The 16,811-nt window shown below is 43.2% G+C and overlaps 3 protein-coding genes across 3 annotated transcripts in view; 2 read left to right on the forward strand and 1 right to left on the reverse strand. All coding sequences in view use genetic code 11, as the record gives it.

The window, feature by feature from the left end:
* Window positions 1-8,942, forward strand: part of EGR_02725 (Collagen alpha-3(VI) chain) — a gene marked incomplete at both ends in the record, with an annotated part of 37,472 nt that extends 28,530 nt beyond the window's left edge. Inside the window, 17 exons of the mRNA XM_024491974.1 lie at window positions 61-368; window positions 443-716; window positions 911-1,051; window positions 1,121-1,273; window positions 1,518-1,615; window positions 1,870-2,032; window positions 2,374-2,505; window positions 3,969-4,109; window positions 4,186-4,575; window positions 5,122-5,299; window positions 6,161-6,336; window positions 6,426-6,770; window positions 6,946-7,286; window positions 7,848-8,013; window positions 8,087-8,369; window positions 8,543-8,757; window positions 8,824-8,942. Coding sequence (XP_024353468.1) covers window positions 61-368; window positions 443-716; window positions 911-1,051; window positions 1,121-1,273; window positions 1,518-1,615; window positions 1,870-2,032; window positions 2,374-2,505; window positions 3,969-4,109; window positions 4,186-4,575; window positions 5,122-5,299; window positions 6,161-6,336; window positions 6,426-6,770; window positions 6,946-7,286; window positions 7,848-8,013; window positions 8,087-8,369; window positions 8,543-8,757; window positions 8,824-8,942 — 3,623 coding nt within the window. The remainder of the gene's footprint in view (window positions 1-60; window positions 369-442; window positions 717-910; window positions 1,052-1,120; window positions 1,274-1,517; window positions 1,616-1,869; window positions 2,033-2,373; window positions 2,506-3,968; window positions 4,110-4,185; window positions 4,576-5,121; window positions 5,300-6,160; window positions 6,337-6,425; window positions 6,771-6,945; window positions 7,287-7,847; window positions 8,014-8,086; window positions 8,370-8,542; window positions 8,758-8,823) is intronic.
* Window positions 8,943-12,216: 3,274 nt separating this feature from the next.
* Window positions 12,217-13,194, reverse strand: EGR_02726 (hypothetical protein; the record flags this gene model as incomplete). The annotated part of the gene is made up of 1 exon (XM_024491975.1): window positions 12,217-13,194. The coding sequence occupies one exon, from the start codon at window positions 13,192-13,194 to the stop codon at window positions 12,217-12,219; it is 978 nt and encodes a 325-aa protein (XP_024353469.1).
* Window positions 13,195-13,977: 783 nt separating this feature from the next.
* EGR_02727 (Eukaryotic translation initiation factor 3 subunit E) lies at window positions 13,978-16,260 on the forward strand (the record flags this gene model as incomplete). Its single annotated transcript, XM_024491976.1, has 10 exons — window positions 13,978-14,067; window positions 14,104-14,221; window positions 14,253-14,554; window positions 14,617-14,817; window positions 14,919-15,019; window positions 15,142-15,367; window positions 15,446-15,555; window positions 15,705-15,807; window positions 15,917-16,045; window positions 16,237-16,260. The coding sequence occupies 10 exons, from the start codon at window positions 13,978-13,980 to the stop codon at window positions 16,258-16,260; spliced, it is 1,404 nt and encodes a 467-aa protein (XP_024353470.1).
* Between the last annotated feature and the right edge of the window lie 551 nt (window positions 16,261-16,811).

Raw genomic sequence — 16,811 nt, forward strand, 5'->3', positions numbered from 1 at the left:
TTGGTACTAAAAACAGAAAAATATTTCACGAAGTTCATTGCCAAGGCATATCTGTTGCAGTGTGCCAGACGGTGTCATCAGCCGAGGTGATTTTCGTGGTGGACGAGTCAGTGTCCAGCCGAGCGCCGGACTACTCGCGCCGAGTGCGCGATATCCTCCAACTCACCATCCACGCCTTCAAAGACTCGCATAACGGTACCTTAGGAGCTTTCCGCTTCGCTGTGGTGAAGTACTCTAGCGACCCCAGTATCGCTTTTAACCTGGGTCAGTACGATGAGTCTGCTCCCATGCTTAGCCACGTGGAACGCCTAAACTACGAGGGCAGGCTCTCAAACATCAACAAGGCACTGGCTCTCACAAAGAGAGAGGTAACTGCTTCTCCTTAAAAAGGGGATTGCATTTATGTAGTGTTTGGTGCTAGTGTACAACCCCTTATCAACAGGTTTTGCCAAGAGTGCGGGCTGGAGTCACCACGATGATTTACGTAATCAGTGATGGCGTGAACGACGAGTCGGCGGGTGCGAGTCAAATCGCCTCGGAGTTGGCCGCAGCAGGGATTCAGATCCTTGCACTCGCCGTGGGTGCCGATGCTAGAGGACAGGCCTTCTTGCGCAGCTTGACCTCCAAGCCACGCAGCAGACACTTCATGGTCTACGCTTTGGAGGAGAAGGCAGATGTGCTCTCTAACTGGCTTATCAATTCACTTTGCATTCAAGGTGACTTTTAGATTAGTTTATTCCATTATTTCATCTTTAGTCATAAGATGAATTTATAAAAAAGAGAAAGGTTAGCACTAAGGATTTTTAGTGCATTTTTTGAGCTTTAGAATCCGATCACTGAATAGTAAGGTGTTCAGTTTGATACACTGTTCTTTCCTCACTTTTTTTAAAGAAATGAAGCATATTTTTAGCCTGTCCCGAGGGTACCCAAACCCGTGGTTTCTGTTCCCGTGAGACCGGTTGCCTTGGGCACATCTACGAGCACTCGTACAGGTTCAACACGGATCTGGGCAAGTGTATCGGTACCTCCACAAGGCGACCCTATCGGTGTTGTAAGTTGTCAGTCAATTTTGTTGGAGTTCTATTTCAACGTGTCACTGAATCTCATCCCCTCCAAATAGGCTGCCTTGAGGCTCCAAGAGAGGAGAGTCGATGTGTCAACGGAAGCTTAATTCTCATTAAGGAGCTGTGGAAACTGAGCAAAAGCAAGAACGGTCTCTCCGTGTGTCAGCACTTTAAAATTGAACAGGGTGTGACAGGACAATTGCTAAGAGGTAAGGCCAAAACTTTCATTTGGTTCTTCCCTAAGCCACGACTCCAAGCTAAGGCATTACAAATGGTTAATATTTTTGCTGAATGATAATCGGTGCCAATCCGTTTGTTATCTGAACTAATAAGACAGTAGCAAACTCAATCCGTTATCTTCTGCCATCATTTGAGTCATCAATAGTTGTGAGGGTGTCCTGAAATCACATCTACTTCAAAACTGATTCCCTATTACGGTAATTGCACCTATAGATTGTCCACCGGAAGAAATCCAACAAGGTGGTTGTAACTCTGATGGAGTAAGAACTGAAGTTACAATCAAAAGGAAGTTGGAGGATTGCAAATGTAAAGTGAGTTCGGTGTAAAGCACTAAAATGCGTATTGTCATTTAATATAAATAATAATATAGCAGTTTTATAAAACCCTGCCATTTTGTTGGTTAGACACATCAAGGTTGACATTCTGAACTGGTGGAAAGATCTCCATAAGTGTTTCTTTTTAATCACCCTTCTAAAAATACACGAAACCCCTCAATGCTTATTTACAAAATGTAGAAATATATGTTGAAGTTGGACTGTTTTAGTGATAGCAATTCATGCATTAGGTAACAAAGCAGGAGGCAACGAAGAGGTGCATCTGTGACTCGAAGACGAGAGAGGAGGAACGCTGTATCGGCGACAATGTGGTGTGGCTTACGATCCGAAAGGAAGTCCTCAATGCCGACGGCTACTGTGAAGAGAAAGAAACAGTTGTCAAAAAGAGCATCTGTGAGTACAGGACCAAAATTTTAATCTCAAATCTCTAATACTGCGTTGATTCAAAGAACCCATTTCTTTGCCCGTTACCAATTCCGGGAAATATTTTATGCTTGTATTTGTTGTTTTAGCATTCTAGCATCTTTAAATCTGAGTTTGAAATTCATTTGGACATTCTTGTCCCAATTTTTCTAGGTACTATTAATGGGCTAAATTAGGCTGTACAAGTAGATTGCTCGAACCAAATCAAGGTTTCTAAACTTTACTGTCTTCCGACGGTTTGAGTTAAAGTATCATTAGCTCTGTCTTCCATGGAACGTCGGACTTCCTTTATTTCACTTATTTCCACTTAGCCTGCGCGGAGCCGAAAATGATTGCGGGTGCGTGCGATCCGCTGACTTGCAAACGTCGTCTTATTTACGTGAGAGAGCAGCCAGAGCAGTGTAAATGTAGGGAGAAACGGAAGGCGTTTTTCGAGCTATGCTGTGAGTTCTTCAACTTTCATATCAGAATTGCCTACCGTCAAAGATTTTGCCCTAAAGCTTTACACTATATTCAGCCATTCCCAGAGTGCAGCTTTGCTGAGATAACTAGGTATAAACAACGAAACCATACTGCCTTGATACGTTTGCTAAAAACACCTAAAACAATCAAATAATGCTAGCGACTACGTGATATGGCCGACATTAGCTTCTTCGGCGCAAAAACTTCTTTTAAAATCTATAAGCCATCATTATTGCGCCTCATTTGTTTGTGGTTCTAAACATTACCTAATCCTACACGTTGGAAAGTCCACAATTTAAAATTAAATTCGAATATTTATATTCTTAACACCGATTGTAATCTGACTGCCGTTTCAGTATTACCGGAATGTAGAATTTGGGACCGGGGTCAGAGACACCTACTCGTAAACAACTGCCGAACATTTGTACTGTCGTCGTACAGTAGAGTTTGGGGCTGCTGGCATGGCCCAAAGACCAAGCCACTAGGCAAAGCTAAGATAGTACAGCACTTAAGTGTCTCCTTTATCAAAATTGAGAGTTAAACAAACAACCAGCGTATCACATATCCCTTCTCCTCTTTTGAGCGTCGTCACTGGTCCCTCTTGGGAACTCTACTAGGGGGGACATAAACTCGGGGACGAGGGAATGTGCTAACCATTACACGCGTCCGTTGGTATTCGTGGAATTACCGATCTTAAAGTAGAGTCATTTAACAAAGGACAGGAGTTAACACAATTCCTTGGGGATAAGGTTGTGCGTTTATTTTCTCCGGACCACCTTGTTCTCACTTAAGAGCTGTCCAATCATATCTAGCTAGATTCCAAAGAGCTAGTAGGGAGGTGGAAGAAATATCACGTGCTCACCTCGTTAACATCTTTATTTAGGTAACGTAGCCTGCTCTGTGACGAACTTTTTCAGGTAGTTCACAACCACGGGTTGTGTCATTTTAGTTGGTAATAGCTCTCCTGCAGACCACTTGACTGTGGTAGTTACCATAGCTAGACGCCGTTTTCAGCCCTTCAATTGGGAGTTGCAGCAGATGGCTCAATCTCCAGCATATGCCCCTCTTTCGTCACATTAAGGTGTAGCACTCAGTAAAGATGGTTGTCCATTAAGATCATTTTCGCTTTCCACCGTTACCATTGCAGCGTCCCCAGACTTTGCTGAATAAGGAAGGCACAATCCTCAAGCAGAATATATGTACTGTCGACGCACAATAAGGGTTGGAGCTACTGACATAGCCCGGAGGCCAGGCCTCCCGGCAGAGCTAAAATGGCGGAGCTCTCAAGTATCCCATTACCCAAACACAGAGTTAAACAAGCAATTAACGAATTTTTTACTCACTTTGCACGTTATTGCGAAATTCCTTCTGTTTCATATTTTTCTCAGTACATTAGTGTTCTTAAATACTAGAAAGTCAATGCAGACCTCTGATTTTTGAACAGGTTGTCTTGCTTCAAGAACTGCATCACGAGAGACTGATTGCTTCAATGATACCACAAGAGTGACGACTGAAACCTCTATTGACTTCTCCAAGGATAAACGATCCTGTGTAAAGAAAACAGAGCTTTTCTACGAGCCCGTTGGTACGTTTCTCTTCAGCAATTTCCATGTGGTACAGGGTTTCCAATCACACTTTTCTATATGTGCCTTTGTCATCAGATTGTCCAACAAGTTCAGTGTTTATCAAGTCAGAATGTGTACACATCGGAAACGACACAAATGTAGTGACTGAGAGTGAGAAGCAATCCGACTCGAATCTGCTCTACCGCCGCGTGGAAGTCATCTCGTGGGATCTCGTCAACTGTCGGTGTCTCGCCTCACGTCGATGGGAGTTTGAGACCTGCGGATGTCGTGAGGTGGAGAATCCGGAAGTACATGAATGTCATGACAAGGAGGGCATCCTCATTTCCTATCAGCAGAACTATCAACTCTCCGTGTCAGGCACCAATGGAACCTACGTTGGATCTGAAGCCATTGGCAAGCGTTTCAACCAGCTCAAACAAGCTAGCTGCATGCCCGTGTTCTCTGGCCGAACGATTTTGCAAACAGGTAAGGAATATGTTCCACCGTTCAACCATAGCCATTGCCACTAAGGAAGGAGGTGAGTAGATCGTATCATGAAAGTGTGTTATCACTCCGAGTTATATGTCACGGTGAATGTATTCCATAAGCTTTTTCGGCCGCATTGTAAACCTATTTTCTGCCCCACTTTTATAACAGTGTGCCCGGATGATGCAGTGAAGCATGGTCCATGTGTCTATGCTAGTGACAGCGGAAGTCGAGCCTTCCGAAAGGTTGAAACGCAAGTGTGGCAACGGGAGGGCTGCAAATGCAAACAGCTTCCAGCTAATGTGACCGAAGAACTCTGTGGCTGTCGGCGAAAAATATGGACGCGGAAGCGTTGCTCCAGCGAACCGGAGGACAGGGGAGCTGTTCTTCTAATTAATGTTACTCGGGAACGACTGCTTCAAACCCCCCGCGGTCCAAAGTGTAAGGTGGATATGCAACTACGGAAACAGCCTATCAGTAAGTTATTAGAAAAGCTTTTGTATTCATTATCTACGTTTGATTAACAGAACCCCATACCTATTTTAGAGTGTCCTCTTTCAAGTGTACACTACTCCAACTGTTCCAATGGCTATATGACGGTAACGATAGACGTGGTAAGTCTTAAAGCCTGCAAGTGTAAAACCAATCGTCTCACCCGCCAACTTCGCTGCCTTGAGATTGCGATGGATGGAAGAAATTTGGGTCCACTTGGGACAAAAGACCAGTCCAAAAATATGTCTTCTACCAGCGAAGCATTTCAGGACTTCGAGCAACTTCGAGAGCGGCTCTCAAACCTCGGATTGTCGGACATTCAAAAGCAGGATGATGTAGAGGAAGACAAAAGTAGGCAGCAGTTAGGAGAATATTCGCAATCGGAATTCAAAACTGGAAAGAGAAAGGATTTCGGCAAATCATTCCCACTCAAAAAGGCCAATTACTCGCCTCAGTTACCCGAACCTACGGAAACTTTAAACGTTTCTGAGCGACGACAAGCAACGGAACCGAGTCACTTTGGATATGCAGATGAGCCATTTGTAATAAAGGCACATCGAGTCTTCCATAGACCAGTCAAACCTAAATCCGAAACGCTGAAAGTGATGAAACCTATTTCTGATGAAGTTGAAAAGCCTATGGTCGATAAGTGGACAAAGACTGTGAGACCACCTACTCATGAAGATATGGTAGAAGGGAAGTCAAAGGAAACATCTGAATCCCGTCAGAATGTAACTAGACTTGAATCCGAAATGCCAAAATTGATGAATCATATTTCTGATGAAATTGAAAAACTTGTAACCGATGAGTGGACAAAGACTGTGAGACCGCCTTTTCATGAAGATATGGTGCACGAGAAGTCAAAAGAAGCATCTGAACTACATCCGACCCCAATTAAACCTGAATCTGAAGTGCCGAAAGTGGTGAAACCTATTTCTGATGAAGCTGGGACACTGGTAGTAGATAAGCGGACAAAGACTGTGAGACCACCTTACCACGAAGATATGGCGCGAGAGAAATCAAAAGAAGCACCTGAATTCCATCAGACCTCGATAAGATCTGAACCCACACCTGAGGTTTCCTCTGAATTTAGGAGGAAGAAGCGCCAAGACAAACCTCTTAAACAAAATGTGATAAATTTCATTGAATGTGCAGATCTTTTGCCATCAGATAAGTGTGTAGAATTGGACAAGGGTCCGAATTCGCAGTGTGATATACCAGGCCAAATCAGAGATGAACTCTGCCGCAAGACTTGCCATCTTTGTCAAGGTATTTTTACTGCTAACTTAATGTTAACATGCATTTATTGTGTTTATAAGTGGATTTAACGGGGCTTTAACTGCAATTCTTTGGAATAGATCTCCCAATCAATCGGACAGACTTCACCGCAGAGGTCAGTGGACCAAACGACTGCTTGGTGACAGATGTGCGCTATGACAGAAGGTACCACCTCACCACTTTGAAAAGTGCCGGTTTGTCCCGATGTAAGTATGCGTGCAACAACGATCCACGCTGTATGGGTTTCGACTTCTACGTTCCCCTAAATGAAGCGGTTCAAGGAAGTTGCGTTCTAAGCACGGTTGATCGCCTCACTCTTCAACGTCGACTCAACCTGAAGAAGGTGGAGGCCGGAGCTAATGCCGAAGACCTCAGTCGAATGGATTCAAAGCGTTGTATTCGCTTTCAAAGAGTGCGACGCCCACGTAAGTCTGCTTTGGATGGGAACATTACCTGTGACTTGCGGATAATGACGTACTCTGTAATGGAATCTTAGTTTGTTCTTAAAATGCAATCAGTTAATACACAGTCCACCGAGGCATTTAAGAATTCGACGAAGCTGACATTAAATTTTTGACAAAGATTCTATTATTGCGTTAGGAGACCTGGAGCCAACACTAAACTACATCTTTAACTGCACTTGCGAAAACTTGAGCTCGGAGAACGCCTTAGCGTTCACCATCTCATCAGTAGACGACGAATCCTCAAAAGGTCGGCTACATTGTGTGAAGGAGGCGGAAATCAGGGCTGTCAATTGGCGTGGACAGGTCACGTGTCAACCCCCAGGCATCCCAGCAAGTCGGGGAAGGAGCGGGTCAAGTAACACCACCACTGAGGCCAGACAGGCCTCGAGCACAGACCCCTGCCTCGACATGAAATCAACCGAGTGGTGCGAGGAAGTAGCCAAAACTGCGGCTTGCAAGCAACCGGCCTTTAGATCAGTAGGTTCCTCATTAACGTATTCACAATTGTGCATCAGATGAGGGCCACTTTTGCTTACTGGAACGGAAGTAAAACCCATCGTCAGTATTAAGTGACCACGTTGAAGTTTACCCCTATAATTTCACAAAAGTTAGCAATCAAGAGACAGCAAATGGCAGTAAAACTAAAATTCACGCATATTTTGGGAGAGTTTAAAATTATGCATTATCAACAAAAGTAGTGGTGCAAAAAATTTTTTACCTGATCAATCAATTTACAATGTCCATTGTGTAGTCGTGAGAGGGTAGATAATGCGGAAAGTCAATCCTTCGCATTTATTTAGGAATCCAGTTCTGTTGAAATTACAATGGAAGATGAATGAGACGAAGATTACCAAAACTTTTCCCTTGACTATACTCCGCCACCGGAATTGGGTTTGTTCCTTGAATGGAATCGCATGGAGTGCTCCACCCATGCCAACGTCTTATAGACACTTAAATAGCTAAAATTGAGCGTAGATAAATAAAATAATCGCTTTTAAATAATAAAAATATCTTTTTACCTTCTTACTTTCTGTGAAGGTTTGTGGTGGTACTTGTGGCGTATGTGTTTGTAATCGGAGCTATGAATACGTCGGAAGGTGTCTGCCAAACGGGAGGATGACGGTCGTGAAGATAGAAAACACCTACAGTTTTCTTCACGGACGCTGCGTCTCCACGAAACATGTCCGTGTTTTCCCCTGTGAAGGTGGGCTAAATCAAAAAGCCACTCTAGTTCATGCTGCTCAGCTGAATTTACATATTTTACCACCCTCTTGCAGTCTGTCCAGCGCAGCCGTATGAGCTCATACAGCCGTGCGATCCAAAGACAGAGGCCCGTCTGGTGGTTCATGTGATTCCGGTCTTCAATTCCAGCAATCCTAATAAGTGCAAGCTGAAGGTCTCAAAAAAGGCCCTCAGTTGTAAGGACTGCATGTTTGAGGGTGCTCACAGCATCGAGCGCAGTAGCGTTTCATCTTGCAAGAAGCGAGGCAACGGAACGCATCGTCAGGTTCTGCGCACAGAATATGTTGTTAATGAAGATGGGTGTTGCAAGATCAGAAGGTAAGGATCTTTAATTAATGACAACAGGAAAAAACACCTAAAAACAGTTATTAATATTTAATATTAGTTCTTTACCAGAAGTAATGTATTTACAATAACGACCTAAAACCCCTTTAAAAGAAATAAATAGTAAAAACCCATAATTATGCTCTTTATTTTGGTCATTATTTTAGGTCCCTCCGAAGCTTCCCCTGTGTTGGATGTCCAGCACCAAGAGTTAGCCTTTCAAAGTGCCTAGGTGGTTGGCAACTCAGGACCATCATATTCTTCACTCGGCCAACGACGGGCAAATTTAGTGATGAGGGTAAAGGAATTCCCTCTTCAGCCTGCTTTAGGCACGTCATTTCAACCAAGGAACGGTGCATTGTGACGGAGACTAACCGAAAAAGTGGGTCCGATTAATTAGCTAATTTATGTGTTTCATCTCTCACCTTTTTAATTGGGGTAATTTCAGGTGGCTGTACCGACCTACTGGGTTCGAGGGAATGCAGAGAGTTTAAGGACGGTGACCTCTGTTTAGGAAACCCTGAGATAGCTCGAAAGCTTTGCGCTAGACAGTGCAATTTGTGCTAAATTCGTTGTTTTTTTTTTTTTTTGGTTGCGGTATTTATATCTTTTCCAATAAAATTACTAACTATTGAAAACGACTCTTGTTGATTCCTTTAGGAGAGATCAGATGTAATTAATATTTGGTATATAAAGCAATCGAGTGATAACGACTGAAAAAGAAATATTCCTTTTTGCATAAAATGCATATTTGGCCCGAGTCTTAATCATTTATTCAGTGTCTAAATGTATTACATGGCACCCAAAAACAGCCTAATTGCGCTCTGGGTCCTTCACGCCAAAAACTCCACCTCATCAGTTTAGCCATCCATATCTTAGTCATTGTTCCCATCCAGTGGGAAATATTTCCTACACCTGTGCTTCATCCCAAAGGTGTTGTCTCTTCGCCTACCTCGGGGGCTTTTGGCCATCTGGTGAGGACATCTGTTTGTAGGGGCGTTGCGCTTTCCACCGCATCCACAGCCAACCGTGCGTTTCGCCGCGAGAGGGGATTACAGAGCGCGCCATGAAGCGCTGCAATTATGCGTTTTCCACCGACATTCATGTCGCTTACCATAGTGGTGCGCCAAAATCGAAAGGCGTAGACAATGAGCAACGGCCAAGCGGAGGTCATTCTGACCGAGCGAAAGGTGGAATAGCGGTCCACGACCGCTTCCAGTAAGGCCCGATGATGGATAAAGTGGAAGAGGTAGGAAAGGGCCAAGAAGATTTCGCAGAAATCCTCTTCGAACATATCTGCAGCCCGTAGCAAAGATACCGTAATATCGTAGAGTAAAGTCCCAAAATCAGCGGATAGACGGAGCCGTCGCACTAGCCTCCTGCGCCTCGCCATGTAGGCAATAATAAAGGCTGCCTCTACTCTGCAGGAAGAATAGGCACTATTGAAAGTTCGCAGTGTCTGATCTATCCAACCATTTGGGACCTTCGCTGTCATTTGAAGTTGGTTTTGAAGTTTGGAGTTATTAGAGGCGGCGGCTATGATGGCAAGAACTTTGAAGCGCACACAGTGGCCAGGCGTGTTTCGATAGCGCAATAGGTCGTGGGCTAAGCGAGTGAGACTAATACCTAGTATTTCTTCATCCTTCTCTACAACCCATTCGAAATCGGCTCTCACCGCCTCAAAGACGGATCGAAAGACTTCCTTAACGTGAGGCACATATGCATCCATCAGCTGACCTGCCAAGTCAAGAATATCGCGGGCTTCTGTCTTCTCCGGGGGCAACATCAATACTGTTGGTGCGCCATAACCGTAATCATTTTTTCCAAAAAGATTTTTATTGGATCTACTTGGAATGAATTCTGGAAGGAGACATTTTAACAAGTATTTCTCGCTGCCCTCCCGCAGACCCTGCAAAGGCTCCTGTTGTCGAAATATAATTTGGTCCATATCAGAAAGTCCATATTCATCATTACTTTTGTCATTTATTCCGATTATACGAGGAATTATTTCCTGTTTTGTTTCAAGAACAACAACATTTTTGCGTAGGATGGTTTTAAGGAGAGGAGGAAATCGAGAAAACGAGAGCCGCATTGTTTTACGAACTATTTCGCTGCGAGACATAGCTAGATCGTCGTCGTTGGTGGCTATATTATCTTCCACCTTATCCCCAAAATTTTCGTGTGGAAGCTGGAGAATAATCCTCTTGAGTAGTTCTTCCGTCGGCAGAAGCAATTTGAGATCTTCATTAAAGGACATTTTTTTAATGTATCTTACTGAGTAAGGGTGGAGATATATGTGTCTAAGACGATCAAGTCGCTCATGGAATAGATCTTTATCCAACTCGCGAATGAGTACGTTGGCTGCTCTATCGCCCTTTTCCGTTTTTGCACTCCTACTGGAGACTCCTGACCTCTCGGAGGCTCCAAGTAGAACGCTTGGTACTGTAGAATGGTCTTTAATTTTAATCGAGCCTTTTGATGCCTTCTGAAATGAGGTAGAAGAGCACTCACAGTAATCTGGAGCAAGTTATCTTAATTCAAAGATGTTGAAATGACTAAAATATTCTTTGCAAGAATGTCAACAATTATTCCATTATTATACAATGTTAAACACCTTTGTGGAGACCACCATTTAACATTATTTAATCATTTCAGTCTACTCAAAAGCATGATTTTTGAGCAATGATTAATATACATTCCGGAATTTAAGTAATCTTAGGTGCTTTGCACCCACAAATATTTAATCTAGCTGTTAAGGTAAAAAACTGATCGTCTACTTAACAATTTAAGTTTTGATGAAAAAAACGTACTAACTCGTTCAATTAGAGAATTTCGCATTTCACTTTCGCCTTCAGGTTGGTCAACCTCTTCACCCTCCGAGTAAATTTCTTCCTGAGGATAATCTACTGATTGAGCTTTGGAGTCCTTTTGAGGCAGCACTTTCTCGTACTTTGCTTTGAGCTCTTCAAGGTAGGATAGTTCTGAGAGGTGACTAAACAGCGCATTTGTGGATATTGCGCCCTCATGAGGTCCACTTTCTAGAGTATCTGCTTTGGTCAGTTTTGGAGGTATTAACAGCGCAGTGGGTCTTGGTTTCATCTGTAGCTGCAGACTCAACTTCGCCGTTCGTGTCAGTTGATCTAGCTGTAGGTAGCTGTCGATTGACTCGTACTCTGTCAGTCGGTCAGTGCAGCTTGAGTCGAAGTAGAGACGGGAGAAAAGCCAAAATACCTCCTCTCGTAGATGACCACGACTGATACTTCTTCTACTGGCCATACTGACCTTCCGCCAGTTGCTTTCTTGCAGCAGGAGACTCGCTTGGGTCCACCAGCGGCGGACAACGTCACTAGTCGGTGTGAACCGACGCAGACCCCTAATGGTCCCATTCATGAAGCAGCAGGCGTTGCGAAAACAGTTCTGTATTTCGTTTAATAGTATACTCCTCTGTATTTTACCTATGAGCCAAAACACGCTCTCCTTAGGAATTAAAGTGATCAAATAGGCGATAGATCACCCACATCACGTAAAAAGTCTTCATGCTAATACAATTTCCATAGAGACAAATAAAGTGGTGCTGAATTTGATTTTTCCTGCGAATACTACTTCTCTATAGGTCTTTCACTGTAGCTCTAGGGATTAAGGCAAAATGCGCAAAAAGCAGGAGAAAACCAGAGCCTTAACAGGGAAAATTTCTGCTGTAATGTGTAAATTTTAGAGGGAGAAAGAGGATTTATCAGAAGTTGAATGAAAATTAGGAGGTCAGTGGACCTTAAAAATGATTACGAAATCATGAACTAACTGAGCTCTGAGTTTTAGACAAGCAGCACTAATTTTTGCCTTGTTAAATCTCACAAGTATACTTTCCAGTCATTTTGCTAATTTTCCATTCAGTAATTTTACTCGAAAAATGTGCAGAATCACCTTCTATCGGTGAACGTTCAGTATCACGGGCCTGCAGTTGTCGATATTGCTCAACGGCATTGACCAATTTTTCGTACACCTCAGTCTCCTGCAGCCACTCAGAGTGCTGGCTCTTTTCGTGCATTTGACGACGAAGCTTCGATCTCTCGGTGAGCCGTTCCACCTCCTTTGCGAGGGCAAAAGTCACTGGAGGACATTTTTTGGCTACTTTGCATTGTCGTGCCCTCACCCCCATAAGCTTGGCGGCAAGTCTCAACCTCGTCCGCACATGTCCCGCCACCTCCCCATGCGCCTCGGGTGATGGTTGCAAGGTGTCCGTATTTTCCTTCGTTAAAGAAATGGCTCTCTCTTTGGGACCTCCTTCCTCTACCAAAGCATTGAAATTGCTCTCATTTGGCATTCGACGAGGCCTAGTAGACCGATCAACGCTCTCATCCACTTCACTTCCCTCTGGGTCTGTACACAAGCCATCTTTCTCTCCAAATTTGGCTGGGGTAAAAATCTTTTCTAGATTATTTGGGTCTCGATTTATCACATCACAAAATCTTATAGATGACATATTTGTGTTCCCCGTAAATGCATCAATGAGTTCCTCATTTTCCATCTCGACCTTACAAGTAGCTGGACCATAGCTACAGATGTCTACACCTGCATTGTGTATATCGGCACCATCCGAATAAGTCGACTCCCGTCCATCATTTGGATCGGCTTCTACGGATTTATCATTACGGTATCCATTGTTGAGATGGTACTGCAATGAGTTAACATCATGGAGATTCCCGGTGATGTTCTCAAGAATATCTCGAACCTTGAGACCCCCAAAAAAATCATCATCTGCGTCAATAAGGTGGGGAAGAAGAGCGTCCAATACCTGACTGACTGATTTATTTGATTGCATTTATTCATTCACTCCTTATGCCAGAGGGCTTGGCGTGAACTGTTTTACAAACACGCGAATTTATTGATCACTTGGTGCAAACGTAGATTATAAGATAAAATGAAGTAATACAAAAGAGCAAATCTAGTACATGCTCAATTATGCATGAAGCAAATTGGCTTTTGTGAAAAAATTATCAGGATGCAACCAAGTAACACAATAAATATATAGATGTAATATGGTTCATTCACTAAGAGGTCATATTTTTGCACCATTTTGGACATCATCTGAAGTATAAATACGTTTTTAGAGTTACCATTTTTGGTGCCACTGCAAAAGCATTCCCAAGGCAGTCATTATGATTATCAAGGATTTCCAAATCCAAAATCAAAGTCAAAAGCGTCGTAGATTGCAGGTTTAACAAGTTGTGGACAAACATTTATGGTAATTTGTTATAAAATCCTACATCGGACTCAAAGCTCCACCCTTCTTAAAAATGAGGCAAATTAAGATCTGCACCCCTTAGTATCTACCTACTACTTTTTCATAAGGCACCGTGGCTTAGAAAAATTGGTTATGAAAAGGGAATCGAACCGGTAAAGTGTTAGAATTTGTTTTAAGATACACTTTATTAGTGATTGGCACCAGTTCCCTTTCCAAGGAAACCTTAACGATAATGTGTATGTTCTCGCAGAAATTCTTGCTTGAAAAATTTGTTCCTTTAATTTAACTGACAATTAAAATGCACCTTGTTTTAATCACCTGCCCGGTGGTGCCTAATTAGAAAAACTTCGTGGATTCAGAATGGCCAAGTATGATCTTACTAAGACGATAAGTCGGTATCTAGACCGACACCTTGTAGTCCCTCTGCTCGAGTATCTTTCAGTCAAATCGGTTTGTTTTCAGGGCTTTGTTATGCCATTTTAAAAGATATACGATGGTGACTCTATTTTGCGAAGTAAACTTGACCTCTTAATGGAAACCTCAATGGTGGACTTTACTTGTCTCACATACAAACTACTTCACAATGTTGATGATGTACCAGAGGGTAATAGTGCTCTGAATATCAGAGTTTCTAGAATTAATTAAAAAGCGTCAAGATACCCTTGATCTTATTAGAGTTATGGAAGAAAAGATGGCACCAATCGACAAGATTTTCAGTACTGAAACTATGAAGGAAATGGTGCAATGCAAGGTAGCTAAAGAACTCTTTCAAAATCTGGAGGCCAAATATGGGTTTAAACCAGACATGCTTGACGACATGTTCGAGGCCGCTAGGGTATGCTCCCCTCTGCTGGTTTTACTTCATCACTTGTTTGTGTGTGTTCATTCATGGAGGTTTGATTCATTTGAGCTTACGTTTAGTTGGCAAACGTGGTATGTACGTTCTCTGCCGTAAGTAGTTGGTTAGATGCATGCTAACTAGCATCTTTATTTACTCAGGTCTTCTATGACAGTGGCCTTTATGATACGGCTTCTGATTACCTTCGTATCATTCGTCAACTTGTAAGTTCAACAGATAAGAGGCATCTTCATGCCTGCTGGGGACGTTTGGCGGCAGAAATACTAGTTCAAAACTGGGACGAAGCACTAGATGATGTTGAGAAGCTGAAGGATGCTATTGACTGTCAGAGTGACGACAGGGTAAGCTAAATGCCCTTCCCATTGTGGTCAGTACGATTTCATCATTAAATGTGCATTTTTCATTACAGCTCCGACCTTCTGCTGAAACTTACCTGTTCCAGCTTCAGCAACGGACGTGGCTCCTGCATTGGTCACTCTTCGTTTTCTTCAACCATGTTCAAGGAAAAGAAAAGTTAATAGATTTCTTCCTAAATAACCCAAAGTGAGTAGCTTTGAAAAATTTGTATTACTAAGTCAACCACAGAAATGCGTTCACTAGCCTTTGCTCGTGCCTTGATTCCTTCTACCATTGTGCTTAAGCATACTTTGTCACCTTCCTTGCAGTCACCTGAATGCTATTCAAACATTGACACCACATCTTCTTCGCTATCTGGCCGTCTGTGTGGTGGTGAGCAACGACAAGAGGAAAAAGAATCAGCTGCGTGAAGTCGTTCATCTGATTCAGCAGGAATCATACTGTTATAAAGATCCCATAACTGAGTTCTTGGAGTGTCTCTACGTCAAGTTCGATTTCGACGGGGCTCAGCAGCAGTTGAAAATCTGCGAGACTGTGAGTCGGCCTTTCCTGTTCCTGTTGTAGTGCTTTATCAGCGATAGTTGCAGTGGGTTGAATATCTTTCCCTCAAAGGTCATTCCAAACGACTTTTTCCTAACGGGCTGCTACGAAGATTTCATGGAAAATGGTCGGTTGTTGATGTTTGAGACCTTCTGTCGCATCCATAACTGCGTCGGAATCAAGTAATTGCATTGCTCCAGTTATTCAAGTACTGCTATTTGTGCCTAAATGCACTAGTATTCGTATTTGCTTTCCTCATCAAAGTATTCGCAAAGAGTGTACTATTCACTTATCAGACTTAGAGCCGATTGCGTTGTGCTCGCCGTTACAGAATGTTGGCTGAAAAGCTGAATATGAATGTTGACGACGCCGAGAGCTGGATTGTCAACTTGATCCGAAACGCTGAAATGGACGCAAAGATCGATTCAAAAAAAGTGGGTCTTTCAACACTATCTCTTTATATTAGTTTAATTTAAGACAACTCTTCCCCATAACAATTTTATTAGATTCTGTTGGGTTAAACTCTGATCCCCTTTATTTTAGGGTCTTGTGTTTATGGGAACACACACAGTATCGCCTTACCAACAGGTAGTTGAGAAAACCATAAATGGTGCCTTCACTGCCCACAAACTGCTTGACAGACTAAAGAGCTCAAAATTGGATGCTGAAGCTGTAAGTCTTTCCATGATTCGCAGAGGTGTCTACTTCTCTGTCCCCTTCCAAATCGATATCCTTATGGGGTTCATTTGGATTTGCATTAAGCATTGATAAGTTTAGTGGTTTTTTCTTTCATGTTTTAGCTTTGCTGGAGTCCCTCTGTTGGTTTGGGTTTGCTTTACTCATTTTTCTTTTCTTTACCTTAGTGGAACGCCACGTCCCGGGCCTGAACTGTGTACCCCTCACCACAAATACTAATCTGGTGTATGATAATTATGACCTCCCTTTACTAAACTTCTGAGGGGCTTGAAATGGTAGGGATTTAGTCGAAGTTTTTACGTGAGTTGAATTACGGGATTGTGTTGTTTTAGGCTTAACTTTTGCCGCCTACTTGTTCCATTTCCTCGGATGCGTTTGCATTGCGGGTGCAAAGACCTGTGCCGCGAGCAGGCGCTCGCGGCACTCTTATGCACGAAAGGTTGGGGAACTAGCGCAATGGCGTCCCTAGCGCCATCACGAACCTGGGGTGCAATACAAGTCGGATTTTGTATCGGTTCTCCGCGGAGGTTGTAACGGGTTACTGTGACGCGGTTTGCGAATGTGTGACAAACTAAGCGAGAAGGGAGACCCGATCCTAGAATCGGGAAATGGTTTGGTGTGCGGTATTGGAGTGATTTTTGGGGGCAGTGTCAGTTCTAGTTGGTTTTGTAAACTTGGGTTGCCCGCCAAAGGGGTAGCTCCTATGAGCGGCGTGGGAATGGGTTGCCACGTAGGATGGGGA

This window comes from Echinococcus granulosus (assembly GCF_000524195.1).
Source record: "Echinococcus granulosus chromosome Unknown EG_S00013, whole genome shotgun sequence".
NCBI lineage: Eukaryota > Metazoa > Platyhelminthes > Cestoda > Cyclophyllidea > Taeniidae > Echinococcus > Echinococcus granulosus.